A 23,885-nucleotide genomic window follows, 5' to 3' on the forward strand; every position below is an offset into this window, starting at 1 on the left:
ACAACCCCCTGTAACTCCAGTTCCAGAGATATCTAATGTCTTCTTCTGGCCTCTGTGGGCACAGCATACACATGGTACACAGACAAACATGGAGGCAAGACACCATGCACATAAGAAATTTTCATCTAAAAAAAAAAAAAAAAAAAAAAAAAAAGACAAGCCAGGCAGTGGTGACGCATGCCTTTAATCCCAGCACTTGGGAGGCAGAGGCAGGCAGATTTTTGAGTTTGAGACCAGCCTGGTCTACAGAGTGAGTTCCAGGACAGCCAAGGCTATACAAAGAAACCCTGTCTTGAAAAAACAAAACAAGCCAGGCAGTGGTGGCTCATGCCTTTAATCCCAGCACTTGGATTTCTGAGTTCGAGGCCAGCCTGGTCTACAGAGTGAGTTCCAGGACAGCCAGGGATACACAGAGAAACCCTGTCTCCAAAAAAACAAAAACAAAAACAAAAACCCAAAAAAGAAAAAACAAACCAAAAAAATAAAAAACAAACAAACAAAAAAAGATAAGGGCTGGAGGGATGGTTTAGCGGTTAAGAGCACTGACTGCTCTTCCAGAGGTCCTGAGTTCAATTCCCAGCAACCACATGATGGCTGACAACCATCTGTAATGGGATCTGATGCCCTCTTTTGGTGTGTCTGAAGACAGCCAACAGTGTACTCACATACATAAAATAAACAGATCTTTAAAAAATAAAAAAAAAAAAATAAAAAGGATTTATTTATTTAAAAAAAAGACAAATCAGAATAGAAGACACATGGAGAACCATAGCTGTGGCAACTGCCTTGCATTGGTGGCAATGGTGTGCCACAGGGAAGAGGGCTGCTGGCTGAAGACCAGTGCCAGGACCCGACACAAGCCCCTAAGGAGGAAGATGGCCCCAGGCAGGTCGGAGAGGCAATGCCAGGGAATGGAAGGTACTATAAAGATAAATGCACAGGGAGACACAGGAAAGCAACTTCTAAAACAAGCTGGGTGGAGTGTAAACTGCTCACAGAACTGAGACATACCAAGGCAGCAACAGGGCAACAGGCATGGGAGAAGACAGCATGGCAGAGGAAAAGGGGAGACTGCTGTGCAGAAAGGCTTCATGGTGCCAGGTAACTGTCCCAAAGACTATGAAATCCTAATGCAGATGCTGAAATCATTTGTCTTTAGAGCAGTGTTCTCAACCTTCCTCATACAGTTCCTGTCGTGATGACCCCCAACCATAAGATTATTTTTGTTGCTACTTTATAACTGTGTTTTTGCTACTGTTGTGGATTATAATGTAAACATCTAATATGTAAGACGGTCTTAGGAGACCCCTGTGAAAGGACCATTCAACCTCCACAAAGGGGTTGTGACCCACGACTTGAGAACCACTGCCTTAGAAGGACAACATAAAAACTTACAAGCCTTCAGAAGAAAGGACACTTGTTTAATGCAAAAAAAAAAAAAAAAAAAAAAAAAAAAAAGGAGGAAGAAAGGAAGGTGTAACAGTGGTCAGGGCACAGTAGGGATCAAACCGTAAAGCAGCTTATTTGAGAGTGGGCCACGTATGCCAATATAACACAAGCCTTGGAGCTGGGGTAGTGACAGGCACTGTGGGTTCCAGCGTCCAGGAGACAGAGGGGAAAGGATATGAGGCACTCCAGGCCTGCCCGTGAAACACAGTGCCACCCTGTCACAAGATAAAACAAGAGGCAGGAAAGGCAGTACAGGTACACCGGACATAGAAGAGAGCTGGGTACCATACAAACATCAGACCAAGAGAAAATAATGTAAGGAAATACTGCCAGTCTTAGTGGGGTTTATTTCATAATAAGACAACAAGCCCGAGATTAGCATGCATCCAGTACAGCTAGCAAGACAGCAGCAGGAATTCAAGAGTCACACACTGTCTCTGTGCCCACCCAAGACCAGGCCAATCTGGAAGAACTCCCAGCTCTGCCTTGAAACCTTGGTACAGCTTATAAGGTGGCCCATGCAACCTCCTCTTAGCACATCCGGGACTAAGTAGGGCACCAAGCATGTCTCCACAGACTCCGGAGAGAGGGGGAGTCTGAATGTACTCCAGGACCACACAGGATTCAGTCTGCTAAGATGAGCCCAGTTCTGCCTATGCTTGGAAATGACACAGATGCCATAAATTCACGGGCCATAGAAGGAGGGGAGGGTGTCATACATTAAGAAAATATTTATGGAGACAATAAAGACAACAGAGCACACCAAAATGACTTGGCAACATGTAGGACCCTAACTGGCACTCAAAGGAGAGTGGGAACACTGGGCTCCATCCCAAAGAAGCGTCTTACAGGCCTAACAAGGTGGCGTTTATTTTATTAATATTACTTATTGTGGGATTTAATGTTTTTAGTTGTTCTGTGGGTATGTGTGGTTTGTCAGGACACTATGTACGGGCCTAGATCCCCTGGAACTGGAATTATTGAGGGTTGTACGTGACCAGATGGGTACAGAATTGAACCTGGGTCCTCTAGAAGAGCCGGCAGTGCTCTGAACCATTGAGCCATCTCTCCAGCCCCTAATTTTTGGTTTTGTAAACTGAAACTAAAATATATGTAATGTAGTAACCCAGGCATAGTGGTACATCCCTTTAATCCCAGTAGGCAGATGGACTTCGTGAGTTTCAGGCTAGTCTGTCTACACAACAAGCTCCGGAGCAGCCAAAGGTATGCGGAGAGATACTATCTTAAAAACAAGTAAACAAACAACTAGGACCTTTGAGAAGGTGGATAGAGGTGCCAATGCCAAACCAGACAATCCAAGTTTGATTGCCAGGAGAGAACCAAGAAGTTGTCTTCTGATCTCTACATGAGCCATGGGGTACACACAACTTCCCCACACATACACTACTGAAAATAAGTAAGTAGATAGATAGATAGAGAGAGAGAGAGAGAGAAAGAAAGAAAGAAAGAAAGAAAGAAAGAAAGAAAGAAAGAGACACTAATACAAGACAGTTGGGCTAAAAGTGATTCTATGCAGGGGAAGGGTCCAGAGGAGCTGAGTAAGATAAAATCTGAGCTGGGCACAGTGGCACATGAGTTTAATCCCAGCACTTGGGAGGCAAAGGCAGATGAATTTCTGTGAGTTCAGGGCCAGCCTGGTCTACGTAGTAAGTTCAGGTCAGCCAGAACTAAATAGTGAGACCCTGTCTCAAAAAAAACAAGGGAAAACTATAACAACAATAAATTATTAATTTGCTAATTATTAAATGTATTAACCAATAAAAAAATGGCATTTGACCACAGAGATCACTCTGTGTTAGTTAATTTAAATTGTAACAAAATAATTGATGTGAGTTTTGAAGGGAGAAATCCTCTGTTAGCTCACAGGTTCACAGGGCTCAGTCCAGTCTGGAGGGAAGGGCATGGCTCACCATGGCAGACACGAAACAGAGAAGGAAAGGGGCTGGGAATTCTTCCTTTCAAGTGTTTTATGTGCACCAGTGTATGCGTATGAGCATCCTTAAGAGACAGAAGAGGGATTCAGGTCCCTTTGAACTGGAGGCACAGACACTTGTGACCTACTATGTGCTGAGAACTGACCTACTATGTGCTGAGAACTGAACTCTGATCTTCTGGAAGTACACCCTGTGCTCTTAACGGCTCAGTCATCTCTCCAGCTCCTTGAGATTTATCGTCCCTAGCTAGGCACCCCCTTGCCTACATTTCCACGACTTCTCTCAAGACCTGGGCATCAAACACTGAAAAACACGGCCTGGGGAGCATTTCACATTCAAGCCATGAATGAGCGCAAGGCCACTGGACTCAACCTGCCTGTGGCACAGATCCAGGCCTTGCGCTTGGACTCCACATTCTGGGATCCTGGGGAGCCAGGGACATCCCTGGGACATGTCTCATTCAAGCCCAGAGCTGGAGACAACAAAGGCAGAGCCATCAGCACAGCTTTGGGGATCTGGCTACAAAGGTTGGCTTCCTGGCTCTAGCATCTGCAAGCCACAAGTACCCCACTGAGCTCTCATGCCTGAGGCCCCTTCTGAAAGATGACACTAGCAAGCCAGATCCAGAGAATGCTACCTCTCAGCTAGGGTGATTTTATCCCACGGTATATGGTGGCACATGCTACTTCAGCATTTGTGGGCAGGGGAAGGCAGATATCTGAGTTCAAGGCCAACCTGGCTTACACAGCAAGTTCCTCCAGGACAGCCAGGGACAGCAGTGAGACCTCGTCTCAAAAACCAAAGACCAACAAAAAAAAAAGTAAATAAAATTAACAAAACACAATAGGGAACTCATATACTGCTGGGCCCTGATTCTCACACACGGAAGCCACACACAGGACAGCGGTCCCTTGAGACCCCACCACTTGGTGACACGCACCCAGCTTCATTTTGCCCAGTGCAGCCTAGCATTAAGCAGTGTGATGATTTGAATAATTTCCCCACAGGCTCATGTGTATTAAGCACTTAGGGCTTCCATTGGTGAAGCTATTTGGTGGTTCTGATGGAGGATTCCATCACTGGATGCAGGCTTGCAGGGTCTATAGCCTTCTCTTACTTCCAGTTTGGTCTCTCAGCTTCTTCATGCTTGTGGTTGAAAATGTGAACTCTGCTTCTGGACCCAGGGGCCTGCTGCCATGCCCCACTGTCAAACCTCTGCTAAAATGGAATCTCCCTCCAAACAAACTGTTCTATAAGCTACCTTTGGTCATCGTATGTTTACCAGAGCAACAGAAAACTAACTAATGCAAGTGGTGTGTGGCTATCATTAGACGGGAGTGGGGGTTGGGGGTAGGGGCTGGGGGGAATATTCTTAATTTGATAAAACAAAAACAAAACAACAACAAAAACCACATCAGAGCAGGCCTAGAACAGCACTGAAGTCTGTGAGATCAAAAGCTTTTCCTGAATTGGGGAATGAAAAGCACACAAGAAATCCCAGCTAAAGCCATGAGATAAGAAAAGAACCTTGAAGGGTAACCTTCGAAATAAAGTCCTGGGCTGGAGCTGCCATTCACTTGGTAGAGAGCTTATTTAGCAGGGGCAAAGCCCTGAGCTCTGTCTCTATCACCAAGTAAACCATGTGTGAGGTGCACACCTTAGGTGGAGGCAGAACGATCAGCAGTTCAAGGTCAACCTCAGCTACATTGTGTCCAAAGCTATACAGTTGCAAAGAAGGAGGAGGAGGAGGGGGAGGGGAGGGGGAGGGAGAGGGGGAGGGGGAGGAAGAGGAAGAGGAAGAGGAAGAGGAAGAAGAAGAAGAAGAAGAAGAAGAAGAAGAAGAAGAAGAAGAAGAAGAAGAAGAAGAAGAGGAGGAGGAGGAGGAGGAGGAGGAGGAGGAGAACAAGCTAGATGGAGTGTCATACATCTGTAATTACTTTATCTGGGAGGCTGAATCAGAGGAGTCACAAATTCAAGGCTAGTCTAGGATACAACTTAATATTTGTCTAAAAAAAGAAAAGAAAAGAAAAGAAAAGAAAAGAAAAGAAAAGAAAAGAAAAGAAGCCCACTGTGGTGGTACACGCCTTTAGTCCCAGCACCCAGACATTGGTGCAGGCAGATCTCTGAGTTCAAGGCTAGCCTGGTCCACTGAGAATTCCAGGACAGCTAGGGCTGCACAGACAAACAAACAAACATAAATAAATAAATATATATATATAAACAAATCAGTTAGAGTATAGCTCAGTGATAGAGTATTTGCCTAACATGCCTGAGGCCCCAGGTTGGAAGGAAGAAGGAGCAGGGAGGGAGGGAGGGAGGGAATGAGTTAGCAGAGAACCCCATTATATACATAGACATCTCAGAAGACACTGCAGGTAAACCATTAGAATAAATCAGAAAACGTGTCATTCAGTTTGTTTCTGTATATTATCAAGAGCAACACAAAACTACAGAAAGAAACTTAAACACGTAATTAAAACAAGAAATGGATTTCTAGGAATAAATGTAATGAAGGATTTCAGAGCACGGTGAGAAAAACTGGGACATCAGGTGGCCGTGGCTGAATCTATGCCCAGTTGCTCTTGTGAGAGGCACTTGGCATCTTGATTCTCAGCAATAATTGAAAATGAGTCCAAGGTCAGGCCAAGGTCAAGGATGGAGGAAATAAAAAATCTGAACAATTTACAAGGCAGAGAAAAAAAAAAAAAGCTGCTCCCAGCTCAGGCTCAGGATTAACAAATCAACAGGGCAGCAGAGCTTGAACTAAGATCTTACAGTTTATAGAAATCCGGTATCTAAGAGAGCACTGGCATGGTGGCACGTAAGATGTCCCTTTTAATAATAAGTGCCAAAGTGGCAGGGAGAGTAAGATTCCAGAACCTAGGGCCAGGCTACTCAGAGGAGTGTACCTTTAAGAAGAAACTTGAAGCCAGGCAGTGATAGCAAAAGCCTTTAATCCCAGCATGTGGAGGTAGCGGGATGTGATGGGGAGGCAGGTGGATCTCTAGATTCAAGGCCAGCCTAGTCTAAATAGTGATTTTAGGACAGCCAGGGTTACAGAGAAACCTAGTCTCCAAGGGTGGGGAAAAAAGAAATAACTTGGAGGCCAGACTTGCTGGCTTTTAAATCCCAGGGCTCAGGAGGCAGAGGCAGGTGGATTTCTATAAATTTGAGGTCAGCTTGGTCTACTGAATGAGTTCCAGGAGAAGGAGGGAAGGCGGGAGACAGAGACAGAGGACAGAGGACGGATAGATAGAACACTATTGGGGGGGGGAGGGGAGCAATGTTTCTCTGTGTAGCCCTGGCTGTCCTGGAACTCACTTTGTAGACCAGGCTGGCCTCGAACTCAGAAATCCGCCTGCCTCTGCCTCCCAAGTGCTGGGATTAAAGGCGTGCACCACCACTGCCTGGCAACAGAACACTATTATTAGTCAGCAGTAAATAAACGCAGCTCTGAGATCATCATTCCTAAACAGCTCTTGAGCATGGGTCAGTGGTACACACCACTTGTTACAGGAAGGAAAGAAAGGAGGAAGGGAGAGGGAAGGGAAGGAAAGAAAAGAGGAAGAGGGGAGGAGAAAGGAAAACTAAAATAGACAGGTCTCCACTGAAAGTTAAAAACAACTTATTCAGGGAGGGTAAAGTGAACCTGGACTGTTTTTGCTGAATAAGGCAGTAGGAAAATGCTTTAAAAAATAAAAAACCAAGGTAGATAAATCACATCACCTGGCGGAAGAGAATAAATCAGCAGGCAGTGGCAGCAGCATCCGTGGCTGTTAGCGCGAAGTGAGCTGCAGTGCTAGCTGTCACTCCCACAACCCTGAGTCGCCACCTATCTCCAGCATCACCACAGAAATGAACTTTGAACTCTACTTAACTTTTAGGTGAGTTTAAAGTGACTTCAAATTAAAGTGGGTTTGTTCTTTATAAACATGAGAAGATGGGAGAGAGTTCTTCAAATAGCATGCAAAAGCTGTGATTTGGAAATTTTAACTAACTTTATATCAAAATTACATTTTGTGGGCCCACCTCAATGGGAAAGTGCTTGCTTAGCATGTGTGAACCCCCAACACTTTGTTTCCCAACACTGGAAACAAAGAAGAAAAGAGAGAGTGGGAGAAAGAAGAGGAGGGTGGAGGGAGAAAGGGAGGGAAGGAGAGAGGGAGGGAGGGAGGACTTGTAGAGCAAAGATTTATAACATGCATGTCTGAAGAGCTGGGATTGTGGCCCATGCCTGCAACTTTAGGCACTTAGGAGGTGAAGGCTGACTCCTTGTCTGCATAGAAAGTTTGAGGCTGCTGGGCGTGGTGGCGCACGCCTTTAGTCCCAGCACTTGGGAGTCAGAGGCAGGCGGATTTCTGAGTTCGAGGCCAGCCTGGTCTACAAAGTGAGTTCCAGGACAGCCAGGACTATACAGAGAAACCCTGTCTCGAAAAAACCAACAAAAAAAAAAAAAAAAAAAAAAAAGAAAGTTTGAGGCCAGCCTGAGCTACAAGAGACATCACAACCAACCAACCAACCAACAAACATATAAACAAGACCTCTGATAAAAGATGCTGGGTCATCAAACCGTGGTGGCTCTGGCCTATATGGTAAGACCCCTCCAAGAGAGAGAAAGAGAGAGAAGGAGAGAGAAAAAAGGCTTTGGGAAACAGATTAAAATCAGGTAGGTCACTCCACAGGGAAAAAACCGATGAGCTGAGCACAGTGGCTCATTCTGTCAGGCAGGACCTAGAGGCTGGAGCAGAAGTATTGGCTACAAGTTCAAAGCCAGCCTGAGCTACATAGTGAGTTCCAGGCAACCTAGAATGAGACTCTATCTCAATAACAACAAAAAGTGGGACAAAACATTTAAATATCCACAAGGAGGATACCTGAGTGTAGAAACTGACAATCCTGAAGAGACTCAGCACACAGCAGGTGCTCTGCACCAACAATGCCCAGCATCTACTTATAAATTAAAAGATGTGGAGAGCCATAAAAAGAAGAAAAGTCAACTACTGAGAGCTGACCCAGGAGTGGCAAGATGCTGACATTCTCACACACGGGTTTAACTGCCTACGATAGCAGGATCAGTCACTGGAAACAACGGAGGGAGGGAGGTATTGCAGAGGACAAGATGGAGCCACAGAAGGAGTTCAGGGACACGCATAAGTTATCTTACCTAAAGGTTAGAGAAGAAAACTCTAGATAGTTCATAAATAAACAAACAGCCTGTGGGAGCAGCACAGTGTACTGGAGTATAGGCTAGAAGCAGACAGCAGCCTAGAGAGGAGCGGGCAGCATGCTACAGCACCAAAACCAGGTATGACCAACCTAGCTTATTACCCCCAGCAAAAGCACCCTTCAGAAGCAAAGGCAACAACAACTACACATAGAAAAAAACACTTAAAGACTATAAAGAGTAAGGTATAATTCTTGTTTTTCTTATTTATTTGTTGATTGACTGATTGACTGACTGACTGATAGGGTCTCTCTACATAGCCCTGGCTATTGTGGAACTTACTATATAGACATGGTTAGCCTCAAATTCACAGAGCTCCTCCTACCTTTGCCCCCAAGTGCTAGGATTAAACGCATGTGCTACCATGCTCAGCCAGGTGGAAGCTTTAAAGTAGTCTAGAGATAATTTTCTGATTTTTCAGAATTCATCACTAACTGAACTCTGAGAGCCATTGAGAGCAATTTTCCAGCAGAAGGAGAGTGAGGATAAGAGGAAACACCTGGGCAAACACACGCCGATGTCCACTCGCCCAAAATTATGATGCCATTTACCGGGCATTACTCACAAACTGAGGAGTTAACTGCAATGGGAGGAGACTGGCTTAGCCATAAAAAGAACAAACCTCTAACACACACCACATGACTACTGAACCTCAAATACGCATGGCTCTAAAGGCACAAACTCAACCACTAATAACATTACTTGACTGAACCTCAGCTGTCTAAGGTTCTAAAGGTACAGCTGCATTGGATTCCCATTTATACGACACAAAACAGGCCCATGGTTGCCAAGAGATGAAGGAAAGAGATGGCCTTGAGGGGGCCGAGAGATGGTCAAGAAGGGGTATCAGCTTGCCTCTCCACTGCAAGTCTCCACTGTGGATAGACGTCCAGAACTGCTGGTATCTGCTTAGACTCAGAGAGTAGCTTTTACTCATGCAAATGCCAAAAGTTACCAAAGAGGGGAAGGATAAATGATAACCAGCCATTTAAGGTAAAAAATAATAACCGATCTCAAGACTCACTGCTCAGAGAAAGGAAAGCTGTGGTTGCAGGGAGGTCGGGAGTTGTGCAGGAAGGCAGAGTACAAGACAGGACACAGATGCCAGCTCAGGGCTGCAGAGGAAGGCAGAGTACAAGACACAGATGCCAGCTCAGGGCTGCAGAGGAAGGCAGAGTACAAGACAAGACACAGATGCCAGCTCAGGGCTGCAGAGGAAGGCAGAGTACAAGACAAGACACAGATGCCAGCTTAGGGCTGCAGACACACGCTGTGCCAACAGGAACAGGAGAGGGGTGCTAGGAACTGACCAGAAAGGAGAAGAGCAAGGAGCACAGAAAGGAGACCTAGCAGCAGCAGCAGCAGCAGCAGCAGCAGCAGCAGCAGCAGCAGCGTAGGCCGAACCCAATACCTTCAACCACATAAGACTGCTTGTCAGATAGGACTAAGCTAAACATGTCCAGCCAGCCAGCCACCATCTATAAGAAATGGACTGCAGATGGGAGAGTTAAATGAGGAGCCAACAGTCGGCTAATGATTCAGGCAGCTGGAGCTGCAGTGGTGGAGCACTTCCTTAGTATGAGTGAGGCCTTGTGGAAGAGAGGGAGGAGGAGGAAGAAAGAAAGAAGGGGCGTAGTAAGGGGGGGGGGGCTGGACTGGATCTATTAACATAAAATTAGACTTCGGAGATGGATCAGTTCCATGAAGTACACAAATTACCATGACATGAACAAAATGAGAGGGAAGATCTCAATGGCTCCATATCTAAGGTAATTAAAGGAAATTGTAATTGGTAATAATACTGGCAGTTAAAATAAACTGAGAAGTTAAAGACTTCTCACAATTAGGAGCAACATACACCAGGCTTGAGTGGACTCAGCAGTGTCACACTCCTACCCAGAGTTAAAGCAGGAAATATCATCAAACTTATATGAACTTTCTCAGAACAACAGAGGAGGAGGCTGGAGAGATGTCTAGTGGTTAAGAGTGATTATTGAGGGCTGGAGAGGTGGCTCAGCCGTTAAGAGCTCGGACTGCTCTTCCAGAGGTCCTGAGTTCAATTCCCAGAAACCACATGGTGGCTCTCAACCCTCTGAAAAGGGATCCAATATCCCCTTCTGCTGTGTCTGAAGACAGCAACAGTGACAGTGTACTCACATACATAAAATAAAAGTAAAATCTTAAAAAAAGAGTGTTTATTGCTCTTTTAGAGTACCTGAGTCTAGTTCCCAGCACCCACATCACTTACAGGACCACAGCCACCTCTAACTCCAGCTCCAGGGGATAGAATACCTCTGTGCACTCAGGTCCATGCTTGTGGACATGTGCATGTGTGCTCATGTGTGTGCGAACACGAACATACATACATACACACACACACACACACACACACTCACTCACTCACACACTTAAAAATAAAGTAAATCTTAGGAAAAAGATGAAAAACCCATAGCTGGGTGTGGTGATCCAGCACTCAGGAAGCACGTGTGGGAATCTCTGTAATTTCAAAGCCTGCCTAGTTTATTTGAGGGAATTCAAGGATAGCCAGAACTACAGGGTGAGACCCTATCTCAATTAAAACAACAACAACAAAGTAAAGAACAAAACTAAAACCCAGTGAAGACAAGATGCACAGGGCCAGTGTTCCCGCTGCTAAATCAGGCAGGTAACACTTCTTTAGCCCCAGGAGTGGGATCTTTGTGAGTACGAGGCCAGGCTAGTCTACATCATGAGTTGCAGGCTAGGCAGGGCTACAAAATGAGACCCTGTCTCAGACAATCAGACACTCAGACAAATGGACAAACAGATGAAAACACAAAAGAAACACAGATCAGCAGCTTTCATGAACACATGAACTTTCTCCAGCAAAACTAGCAAAGGGCAGCTGGAATGTGTAGTCACTCTATCTTGTCACAAGAATGCAAGGACAGCTCAACACGGGAAGAGCTCCTAATAGAAAATTAGAAAAAGGGGGAAGGGGAAGGCGGGATGACCCCTGAGGCAGTGAAATACTGTCCCCATATGGCAGGCAGGGGTAAGTGACATTCCAAGGAACCTCTGGACAGCCTGGGACTGAAACACAAGGTGCAAAGCAAGACTACATAAAAATAAAAATAAAATCCTATGCAGTATAACTCACGGCAACAGTGACTCAAACCAACCCCTAGGTCTGTGCCAAACACAGGAAGAAACATAAGAGCCTGCTTGGGTGACTGGACACACTTCCTGCTCACAGCCTCTGTGAGCTAACATCAAACATCTGTGAGTGAGCTCAGGACTGCCAGAGAAAGGATGGCACATCCTCAGAGTGGACCCTTACTCGGCAAGAAAAAAAATGAAACAGCTATCCGTCCTTCAGTACAATGGTTCTTAAGGTCGAATGCTGGTCACTAAAGTCTGGACACTTGAAATGCTGTATGTCTGAAATGCCCAGATAACACCAAATACGTAGACTGGACAGGAGCTGGCGAGTGTGGGGAAGTAAAGTGACCGTGTGGGGCTTTCTAGACATGGAGAATCACATTCTAAAGCTGACTGGGGGTGACGGCTACTTGATTGGGAATGATCCCAAACCATTGGGCTTCAATGCTCTCAGGAGCAATGGCTATGCCCCACTGATTCCACGTGTACGATATGGTGACCAGAAGCCACATGGGATCCAGTGGCTCAGAAGCTCAGGCATCTGAAGTGCCAGTTGCTCAGAGGTTGGCCCTGCCCACTCCGCCCTACAGCTGAGCCCTATGGACATTAATAAAGGCTAGGATGGCACAACAATTTTGAATAGGAAAACAGACAGGGCTTTACACCCCTGACATGGTGACTTATTTAAAGGCACTGTTACTCAGCTAGTGGAGAATTTGACAGAAACAGAGCCCCTGAACAGGGCCCCTGAAAGGTGTGAATTCAGCACAGTTCCAAACATCCATACAGAGAAAACAAACTCTTACCTCAAACCTCACCTCAAGGGGACTAGTGACCTGAATGTGAAGAACAAATACATATGAAGTTCTGTGTTAGGCAGACAGAGTCTCAGCAAGCCTGACTCAGGCCTGAAGTCCTAGCACACAGGAGGCTGAAGCAAGACTACAGCCAATCCACGGTCAATCTCGGACACACTAGGAGACCCTGCCTCAAAAGAAGAAATAAAACAGAACACAGCAAAATAAAATCTGAGGGGTTTAATGGCGCACACCTTTAATCCCAGGACCCAGGAGGCAGACGCAGGCGGATCTTTGTGAGTTCAAGGCCAGCCTCATCTTCATGATGAGTGATATATAGTGAGGCTGGCAAGGGATATATAGTGAGACCTTGTCTCAATAAAATAAAATCAAATCAAAGAAAAACCTTTAGTTGGCTATAAAAAACGTGAATAAATGTTGGGCATCTGCTGGATGCTGGGCATGGCAGCTCACACACCTTTAATACCAACACTCAGGAGGCAGAGGCAGGCAGAACTCTGTGAGTTTGAGGCCAGTTTGGTCTACACAGTGAGACTCTGTCTCAAAAATAAGTCAGCACTGGTATCCAACAAAACATTTCACTCTTAGTCTTTGCAATATACATCATGATATTAAAGGCACACTGAGCTAGCTATAGAAAGCATATATATATATATATATATATATATATATATATATATATATATATATATTCCACAGAGAACTTGTTTGTAAATTAGAACAGAAACTCTTCAGTGCCCTTTAAAAAACAAAAAACTGACTGGGCAATGGTGGTACACGCCTTTAATCCCAGCACTTGGGAGGCAGAGGCAGGCGGATTTCTGAGTTCAAGGCCAGCCTGGTCTACAGAGTGAGTTCCAGGACAGCCAGAGCTACACAGAGAAACCCTGTCTTGAAAAACCAAACAAAAACAAAACAAAAAACAAAAAACTGGATGAGGGGCCCTGGACAGCTCTGTAGTTAAGACTCCAGGTTCAAGTCCCAGCACCACACAGTGGTTCACAACCATATCTCCACCTCCAGGGGAATCCAATGCTTTTTTCTGATTTCTGTGGGTACCAGGCATGTGGATGGTACACACACACACACACACACACACACACACAAGCATGTGCACAAGGAAAATTCATACACAAAATGAATCCAAAAATTAAAGAGAACGGGGCACAAGACAACAAGAGGCACAGTCCAAGGGAGCAGAGAAGTCACCACTAAATTAAAACTGCACAGGCAAGCCATGCCTCAAAACTGGCTTAACTGGCTGAAGAGATGCCCAGAAGTAAGACTGTGATGCCCTTGCAGGAGACTCGAAGTCAGATCTTAACACTTATTTCAGGTCACTTACAACTGCCTCTGGCCACTTTGTGCTAATGCGCACATACCCACACAGAGAGACACACAGATAGATATACATCATTTTTTAAAGAGTAAAATAATAGAAATGAAAGCAAACTATCTTAGGATGATGGACATGGTGATTCACACCTACAACCCCTGGGCAGGAAGCCTAGGCCAGCGCTGTGTGGAGTGGAAATCATGGAATTCAAGAATAAACAGGGAACTGTGAGGAGAGCCCTTCCCAGGCCAGGGCTAGGATAACCTGAGGCCAGCACTGCCTTCAGTTCACCCCCACTGCAACGCATTGCCCTTTAGATGGGAAGACAGTTCTCCCTGCAGCAGCCGGCATTACACCACCTTCACTGGCTTTTCTTCCTGGGCCTACACAGTCCAAACCAGGGATAAAAAGCACCCCTGTTGGGTCGCTCTATGGACCAAGCTGAGCTCTGACTATATGTCCCTGCCCAGGCTACGAGTGACGGGATTGGGGGGAGGTCTGCACACTCAGCACCCTAATCCAGTCCCTCTCTCCACTCATGGGGAGATATGGCAGGAACACCATCTATCTTGGTTAGGGTTTTACTGCTGTGAACAGACACCATGACCAAGGCAAGTCTTATAAAAACACCATTTAATTGGGGTGGGCTTACAGGTTCAGAGGTTCAGTCCATTATCATCAAGGTGGGAGCATGGCAGCATCCAGGCAAGCATGGTGCAGGAGGAGCTGAGAGTTCTATGTCTTCATCCAAAGGCTGCTAGTGGAAGACTGACTTCCAGGCAACTAAGGTGAGGGTCTTATGCCCACACCCACAGTGACACACCTATTCCAACCAGGCCACACCTCCAGATGGTGCCACTGCCTGGTCCGAGAATATATAAACCACCACACCATCTAAGGGGCACCATGCCAGCTGGCCATGCAGGAGTTTTACTATAAACTATATCATGCTAGGAAAAGTGGGCAGCTGTAAGCAGGACTGTCCACCCAGACAGGAGCCCTCCTGACCACACTGCCTCTGTGCAGGTCTAGTCAGCCCAGCCAGCTCAGGTATGGAATGGCTGAAGCAATAAATGACCACCCAGGTCTCACAGTGCCCCACGTAGGTCTCACAGTGCCCCACACAACAATAGCAAACTGCCACCCCTGCCCTTTCAAACTCCAAGGACCACCTTGGAGATCCCTTTTGGAGAGCAAAGTCAGGACAGTCATGTCACTATGTGCTGGTACAACTCTCAAAGGGTGTCTGTCCATGTCAAGTGAAGATAGTGGGGGAATGCTCTGTGAGTAACCCTGACTTCTCCTAAATTTTGGCAGCCCTCACATGGTGACCTACAGAAATGGACACTAGTTCTCCCGTCTCAATGAACAGAGTGAGGAGAATGGGCAGAACCCAGGAGTGGGTATCCTCAGAGGGGAGATGGCACAAACCAGGCAGGGTTTATCTCAGAAGTATAGTGGATAGCAGCTGACAGAACAACTAAGCATCGTCCAGGGTAAAGAGGAGCTGGGCTTGCCATCAACACTGCTGAAGCACTGGGGAAGGGAGGACACAGTGAGCTCATGCCTGGCTCAGGCTTCTCATGGGACAGAACAGCGAGGCCTCCTGGTGTTGGTCACTGCTATACCCTCTTGGGTTTAGTATCCTAAGCCCCTGCCTGCCTTACCACAGGAACCTCTTTAAGGTGGGATGACCTTGACACCAACCATAGCTCAGTAACTACTCACGATCCCCAGAAAGTACAGCAGCACCATGTCTGCCTCTGCCACTAAGGGACTGGGGGTCAGATTTGACTTGGGAGCAGAACCAGAACACAACCAAGGCCCTTGGTGTCCCTAGCCCAGGTCCCACACTACCCTACTGGGCCTGCTGCTGGGCCTGAGGCAGCTGCTGGCTCCTGGGTGTGCTGACTGTGTGGAGACAACACAACCCAGTATAGAGGTCTGAAGGTTCAGATAAGCTTCCTGTGCCAGAGAAGGATGGGGTGGGGATGGGGGAGGAGCGGAGAAGTGGCTTGGGCTGTGGCTTTGTCTGTATCATTGGCTATGTGGGATCCATGATTGGGGCACCATCCTCCTGCCCTTGAAGTGCTGGACACTGACAATCTCTCTGGCTTGGAGAACAGCCGTTCCAGAATATATTGATGTGTGTGCTTCACCCCTGGAGAGTGTGTGCTGCTCACCAGCAGCCCAAAGGGAGCGATGCTGGACACCTGCCTGCCCTGTCAGAACTCTCCTATTATGACAACATGTAGTTCCCAAGTGTCTGTTGGCAGCACATCAGGTTAGGAACACATCTCTGCCTGTTGCTCTCCTGCAGAAGTCTTGGCCACTAGAAGGGCTACCCCGTGTGGGTTGAGATAAAATGGGGTGGGCAGGAAGCAGAGATGGACATCCTGTTGTGTAAACTGAGACAATCAAGCCTCCGGAAGGCAGGGTTGTGTCCAGCCCGAGCTCAGGGACTTGCTTGTAACAGCAACGCAGGACATCTTAAGATCAGAGCAGTAGCCAGAGGGAGGGGACTCAAATGGCTCAAGACACAGAGGGCTGGGTTACAAGGGTGGCACATTATTTAGGGAGGAGTTAAGATGGGGTCTAGTGTGTCCCAGGCTGGCCTCCAATTGCCTATGTACCCAATGACCTTGAAGTTCTGAACCTTCTGCTTTCACCTCCTGAGTGCTAGAATTACAGGGCAGATCATCATGCCTGGTTTCAGACAGGGTGTTGTTATAAGTGGTACAGCAAAGCACACTGGGAACAGCTCTTAAAGGGCGAGGTGGCAAGGGGGTCCTAGCCACCATTACACCTCAGGACACAAAGTGGACAGTAGGTCTTTGAGTGGTACTGGCTAGCCCCTCACTTGGGGTGGGAAACTAAAGCCAGAGGGAGTCAGCCTTTTTAGGAGTACCTGAAAATAATCCAGAGTCTATCAGCTCAGACTTAGGCATCTTGTCTGATCAGGGAGCAATGGGCCACCGGCTCAGGCGGTGGGTGTGAGGCTCTCCCCAGTCAAAGCCAGACACAGGGAGCGTGCAGTTCCATGGTCAGGGCCAGGTCTTCCCTCTACCTGCTCATCCCATGACTCCCTTCTCAAGCACACCCAGGGTAGCAGCGTCACCACCAATAACCTAGATTTTAACCAAGAAATTGCACACCCCCTTCTCTGCCCCACTTACAGGCCTGCTGAAGAGAGAGACAAGGAAAGCTAGACTGTGTACGGGGGGCCAACAGAGCAGGGCCCATCCCACAGCCTGTCCATGTTCCAGGGTACTTCACCACCACAAAATGGGTCAAGCCCGACTCCCTCCTGACACCCACGACTTCACAGAACACCCTTGGCAAGGTCCCTGTCCCATAGCCCCTAACACTCAGAGCTATCTATGAACCAAGAGAGCTGAAGTATTCAACTAGCCTGATCAAGGGTGGCTGAGATCTGCCGGGCCTCCTGTTCACACCCTATACATGCCAGCTCTGCAAAACCTTCCAAAGCCACTGGCTCCAACCTGTTGAAAGAGCTGGACTGTCCCTGTGTAGGCAGTTAGGGAGTCAGACTATCCAAGCCCTGATGAGCAGGTTCAACACACACGATACTGGATACACTTTGCCCTGTTTCCACTCTTCCAAGGGCGCCAGGGGAGGTAGGGGCTGTGCAAGCATGGTCTTAAGGAATGAGTAGAGACCAGGTCCTTTCCCAGCTCTGTGGAATCCCAGGGAGCTTCCCCTGCCCTCAGCTCACACCAATTCTGCCCCAGCACCGTTTCAGAGTTGTGTGTAACCATCAACATAGTAGGAAAGGGCACCTTTAATAGGATCTGTATTACAGACACCTCCAAGCCTTGGGGTCCCAGGAACAAAGGGGTCTTGGGTCTTTCCCTGGACTCCTAACTGGTGGTGAGCAGGAATGGAAGGCCCTATATACTGGTGGATTCCCTGTCGTGGGCCTACTCACCCTGGCCAATGCAGTGGCTAGCACTGTATCTTGCTATCAGGAGAACACCAGCTCCAATTCTCCCCATGAAAAGGAAACAGAAGCTATCTACCCAGACCCAGGAGGCCCAGAGCTCCATTCCAAAATACTTATACAAAAGTGCAAGAGTCATTAAACCCTAAAGGGACTCCTAGGCCACTGAGCCCCCCAGCTCCTTCATTTGTTCAATGTCAGGCAGAAATGCTCTGCACATCACGCTGCAAGTCTGACAGACTAGTGTCAGACCCCATGGGCAGGATCTGGGTTTCTGCCCAACTCCTCCAGACCACACACCTTGCCTGCAGCATAGAGACCTTCCACAGCAGGCTACAATCATCAGAAAGTCCCACCGTGCAACATGCCCTCTGTGGGCAGTTTGCAAGGTGCCCTGCCGTTTGTTACCTGCATAGTTTCCTGTGGCTTTAATATACATCTGGCCATACTGCTCCTCCACCATGGTATCATAGGCTTCGTCATCCTCTTCATCCTCCTCGTTGTGGTAGGAGGTGGGGCTGTCAGTGGTGGGCAGGCTGCTGGCCCCAGGACTGGTCCGCTCCCCCGGGGGATAGGGTACCTGCTGGATGCTGGGGATGAGAGTGGCCAGGCTTGGCACACCATAGTAGGAGACTCGAGGCAGCTTCAGAGGGGCCGTGCCAGGTGTCCCTGCAGCACCTGTAGCTACTGCCACACCATCTCGAGGGCCCGTCTCTAGTGGGCGTTTAGAAGCCAGGCCCGGGCCACTGGCCGGCGGCATCTCCATAGCTTCATGCTTTACACGGGTCAGAAGCGGGATGGGCACAGAAGGAGACGTGACATAGGCAGCAGTGGCCGGTTGCAGCTGGTTGCAGGGACTTTGGGGCTCCGAGCTGGCATCTTCGATCATGGCGGTCTGCGAGTCACAGTGGGGTGAGCTCACCTTGAACATGAGATCTGTGCCCCGCTCCACGATGTGCTGGATCTGCAGGAAGCCGGCTGTGTACATGACCACGAGCTGCTCGCTGGCCGCCATGGTAAGCTTACCTGTGTAGCAGAAGGACAGAATCTGCTGGAAGCAGGCAGGCGGCACCGTGCCCGGCAGCTCGAATGCACTCTTGCTATTACCACTGAAGAGGTCTCGGAAATAGAGGCTGCTGGCGGCCAAGACGGCACGGTGGGCCTTGAAGGCCTGGCCTTTGACCACGATGGACACATCACAGTAGAGGCCTAACAGGCGCTGTTCGTTGAGACAGCCAAGCACTGTGTTCCCGAAGTTGGGGATCTCGATGTGCAGCATCTGAGACATGGTGGGTGCTGTGGTGGGTGGGTCTCAGACTCAACGTGGGGCAGCCTGGATGAGGCACATCTGTTGGGGGAACACTGTGGTCAACTGAATGCCAGATGACCCCCATCCCTGTATAGCAACCTGCTCCCAGCCTTTGACAAGGGCAGTGCCCTGCTTAAGACACTCTCCTCGGCTAGAACGTTCCTTCCAGAAGGACTTGGGGTGGGGTGGGGAGGTATCTCAGGATCTGGATCCCGGCTTGGAGGCAGGGCAGTGATCCTGACCCCACACAAGCATGAGAACCCCTGTCACCTACTGCGTTCACAGAAGCCATGGACTACTCTCAGTAATTCTGAGGGCAGGGCTTTGTTCTCCCCATCTGCGCAGAGGACACAGGACAGAGGCTCGAGCCCTCCAGAAAACAAGAGAGGAGTGAACTGGACAGACAAGTCACCCACTGATTGGGGTGGAAGGTAGTAAGGGCCAAGCCCAGAAGCAATCTCAGGGACTCCTCATCTAGAGGGAAAAAGTTCCCTGAGCCCAAAGCCCCTCACTGTGCAGCTTTCCCTGAGAAGCCCCAGAGCAGGGAGGGCTTTAGTTTCAGGTCTGTTTTTCCTCTTTGCCCACTGAGCAGCCTGCGGAGGGCACTCTGAGGAACTGCAGAGCAGCGTCCCCTCTCAGAGCCCTTGCTCGGCTTCAAGCTTCCTCTGCCGGATAAGGAGGAACAAGGAAGGTGGACAAGGGGGAACTCAGTGGGCTCCTTCCTCCACTCTTTTCTTGGGGACAGACCTCTATTTGTCGGGTGGAAGGGCTCCGGGTACACTCTGTGTTTCCTGGCAGCTCCAGGCGCCCCAAACCCAGACCCTGGTCCTGAGCACCCTCAGGGATGCAAAAGGAGTTGGTGCTTGTCGCAGAGCAGCCTCCCGCCCCGTGCGCCCTCCCTCCGCCCCACTTCCAAAACCGGCCAATCCCAGCTGGCTTGGTCCCAGCCCAGGTAAGTAGAAGGGTCTCAGGACTAAGCCCGCCAGGGGGCAGGGGTAGAGGGCAGGTCGCCACTGTTTATCAGCATAGGACTCTGCTGATGGCGGGGGAGTTGGAGGGGGGGGGCGGTGACCGGAGAAGGCGCAGGCCCTGGCCCAACTCTGCAGAGCCGCACAAAGGGCCGCTGTGTCCCGCGGGAGGAAAGTGCGGGCGGCCGCAGAGGCGCCGGGTGGCTGTAGAGGAGGACGGAGCCACCCTGCGCCAGGAGTTGGGCAGGTGGGCGCAGCTCCGGGGCGTCCCGCAGTGCCCCCGCTACTGAGAAGTTGTTGGGCTGGCCGGCAGACAGGAACCGGAGAGGAAAGACCTACCTTCAGCGGCTGTGGCCGGCGGCAGACACTGCCCACTCAGCCTGGCAGCAGGCTCCCGCACACCGGCCCGCCAGCTGCTCGGGGAATGCAGCAAGGAACCCTGAGGTGGGGAGGGCGTGAGGAGCCCTGCAGGAGGGGTGGGGGTGGCAGAGAGCTGGGCGCTGGGCTCAGCGGCCGCAGCTCAGCTGCACCCAGGCCGGCTCTCCCGGGCAGCGCGCAGCATCTCAATGAAGCAGCCGGATGCAGACGAACATCCAGGCAGCTCTCGGGAATGAATAGCCGCCTTTGATTTGGGAGCTGAAGTAAATGCCAGCTCCCAGCCCCAGCTTTAAAAACAGTGGCGCGTTGGTGCCAGAGGAATGCACGGCTCCGGGTGTTGGTGCAAGACAGACTTTTGATGACTCACTGCAATGCAAACAAAGATGGCAGAAATACTGTACTGTACGTGGAGAAATGCTTCGTGGTGCCACGGCAACTGAGACAGCTTGGAAATTTATAGTGCAGTTTTGCATATGAATTACCCAGTAAACTGCCTCCCTGCCATCCTGTACAGACCCAGTGTCAAAGCATTTAAACTATTCCAAACAGTCTGCAGAGCTGGCAACGCATAGAACTTAACTCTTCCTGGGTAGCAAGAGACTGGGCAGGAGGCAGGGCACGGGGCTAGGGGATGGGGAAGGGGGCAAGCACAGTCAGGAGATGGGGAATAGGAAAAAGGGTGCCAAAGGGGTCCTAAAGAGGCACAGATTGGGAAGGGGTTAGGACCCTGGAGCTATCTCCCCCACTTTGCCTCAGAGCCTCAGAGCCAAACACTCTGCTGGGCCACAGGCTCCTTAACAGTCAGACTTGTGGGTCCAGAACGCTACCTCTACCTCACTCCATCTTCTCGTATCTGACTGGCTCTTTAAGAAAGGAGGAACTTTATCGCCAGGCAGACCCCTGTAAGGTTAAGGGTACCTGCTCCTTCAGCTCCCTGAAACAGTTCTTGCAAATAGAGACCAGCTATGCAACTAAGTAAGGTGTCTCCTGTGCCCTTTACGGGTCTTTTTCTGGGACGGGCCAGTCATGTTCTGCTTGGGCAAAGGGTAGGCTTCTTCCAGGCTCACAGCATTTGCTTAATTGCAAGGGCCTTAGGGAGAGCTATTGGGCAGCCTGCCTCAGTTTCTCTCACTGTCACTAACCATGCTTCCAGAAAGAACATATTCTACCTGCAAGAAAGGAAAGGGTCAAGGGTGGCAATGGAGATGTCTACTGAGAAGCAATACTATCAAGGTGACGCAGGCTCAGCAGGCGGTAGTATTAATGGTCCTGCATTCCCAGTGTACCCTCCAAGACACCAAGAGAACAACAAAATGGAGCCATCTGGCACCTCCTTATTTACACATTGTGGGCTCCCATGAACAGGGATTGGGGGGGGGGGGAGTCCAGGTGTGGAAGCTGCCAGCAAGCCCAGCCTGTAGAACCCTCCAAGCCTTTGTCGTCCTTGCCTCCTTAAAGGAGGTAATGAGAACCCTCAGGGTGGCTGGCCATGAGGTTCTCTGGGACCTGAAGATTACAAACAAGTGCTCAGTCTGGCTGAAAGGAGGTTCTGCACAAGGCCAGGAGACTCAGGGCTTGTCAGGGTCACCTCTGGGCCATACCCTATCCAGGACAGTCCCTCCGCCTCCTTTCCCCCCCCCCCCACACACACTTAGTGGCTGCTTCTTTCCAGAAATTGTACAGGTAGGACTCACAAGCCCATCTTGGGCAAGACAAGGTGTGCTCAGGGCTGTATGGGATGCTAGCTAAATGCTGAGCCTGGCTAGAGAGCAACTGTGCTACTCAGAGATGTAGGGCACGAAAGAGACAAAAAGGCTCCATTCCCAGGTGGACAGCACCCACCATAGAGATGCTTTCTGCTCAGACAGCCACAACTTCTGCCACAGGCAATCCCAATCAAACAGAGGCTCTCCTGAAGCCTGGCCAGGGACAGAGTAAAACTCATGGGACCAGCCCCTCCTAACAGAGTGAGCCTGGCTTGTGGGCCAAGTTAAATTCTCCGTCCTGCCGGCATTGGTCATTTCCTATGGTCTGCAGTCTCCGGTGTCGGTTGTATAGTGGGGTTAGGGTGGACTCTGGGGAAGTTTTAGAGCACAGATCAAAACAGAATCTGTAAAGCTTGCAGCTTGGGCCTGCTACCACGTAGACTGATGATGTCTCTGATTTGCTTTGACCTGAGCAGGTGAGGCATTTATGTCCATACCTCAGGGGCTGGCGCCCAGGACCTGGGCCAGTCCAGCTCACGAAGTGAAGGGGCCATTATACTCCCAGAAGGTGACAAGGCCAACCTGGTCCCCAGGGACCGAGGACAACTGGCTCATTTGCTACCTTGTCCTCAGGCCACCTGTGCTGGCAAGTGCCTGCACCCAGCCTGCGAGAACCAGACCGGAGCTGGTTTTAGGTTGCTTTCTTAGAAGCCTTGGCTGGGGCAAAAACAAAGCTGAACTTTAGGAGAAAAGAATCAAATAAAGGCTTGGCTTACGTTCCAGGACCATGAAAAGTAAGACTAGCCAGGGCTGACCCTGGGGCTGCAGCGGGGGGACGAGGGAGCCTTGCATCTAAGTGGGCCAAAGTATGGCTGCCTGCTCCGTGGGAAGGACAGAGCCTCCTCACAATTGTCTGCACCAAGCCTACATAGTTGTGCCCTGCACCACTACACCCTCCTGGCTCTTCTGTAACTCAATTCCCCTCTTTCCCCTCCTTGCCCAGCACAGCTCCTCTTCATGGTAAGCTATGCTATATTTGTTTGCTTATGGAAAGTTCTAGAGTCAAGTAGTACATTGGCAGTCTCTGCCTTTGCTTACCCCGTCTATCCTCACAGTGTTTGCACTAAGAAACTGTTCCTTCATAAAAATCTTCAGGGTATACCCTACTTTGGGAAACCCATGAAAACACCCCAAAGCCAAGCACAAACCCTACTGCTATGCTCACCTTTGATGTCCTTGTCCCACACAGAGGAAGCTCCTGGGAGTTCCCAGGTATCTCCAGAATAAAAAATGGGTGAGGTCTTTGTAGACAATCCCTCAAGGGAGGTTAGGGTCCTACCAGTCCCTTGAAAGCACCGAAGCCAATAGGTAGATGTGAAAGAAAACTGATGAGGGCACTGGGTCAGAGGTGAAGGTACTAAAACTGTATCCAGACACAGAGTTCAGTTCCCAAGCAGAAGGGAGAGCCTGCCAGAGTTAACTTCCCAGAAAAGATTCAAATGAGGGCACAGTTTTCAGCCACACATCACTCCTGGGTTTACCTGGGTCTTAGAGCCACACCCCTGAGAAGCAAAGGCACAAAACCACTCCAAGGATATCTCCATGGACAGGACAGGATCACCAATAAGCAGAGGCCAACT

At 49.2% G+C, this 23,885-nt stretch overlaps 1 protein-coding gene across 4 annotated transcripts in view; it reads right to left on the reverse strand.

Annotated features, from left to right (window-relative positions):
• Positions 1 to 23,885, reverse strand: part of Nacc2 (nucleus accumbens associated 2, BEN and BTB (POZ) domain containing) — a 67,277-nt gene that overhangs the window by 15,716 nt on the left and 27,676 nt on the right. The window contains exons 1-3 of one of the 4 annotated variants that reach the window (XM_006498259.1): positions 20,501 to 21,141; positions 18,992 to 19,232; positions 18,293 to 18,910 (exon numbers count right to left, since the gene is read on the reverse strand). In XM_006498259.1, the coding sequence (XP_006498322.1) occupies positions 18,293 to 18,910; positions 18,992 to 19,172 (799 nt within the window). In that variant the 5' untranslated portion in view covers positions 19,173 to 19,232; positions 20,501 to 21,141. Of the gene's footprint in view, positions 1 to 18,292; positions 19,233 to 20,500; positions 21,147 to 23,885 lie in introns of those variants that run through there. The other 3 variants (XM_006498260.1, NM_001037098.1, NM_026495.3) reach the window with 3 other exon arrangements.

Source organism: Mus musculus, chromosome 2 (assembly GCF_000001635.26).
Source record: "Mus musculus strain C57BL/6J chromosome 2, GRCm38.p6 C57BL/6J".
Classification (NCBI taxonomy): domain Eukaryota; kingdom Metazoa; phylum Chordata; class Mammalia; order Rodentia; family Muridae; genus Mus; species Mus musculus.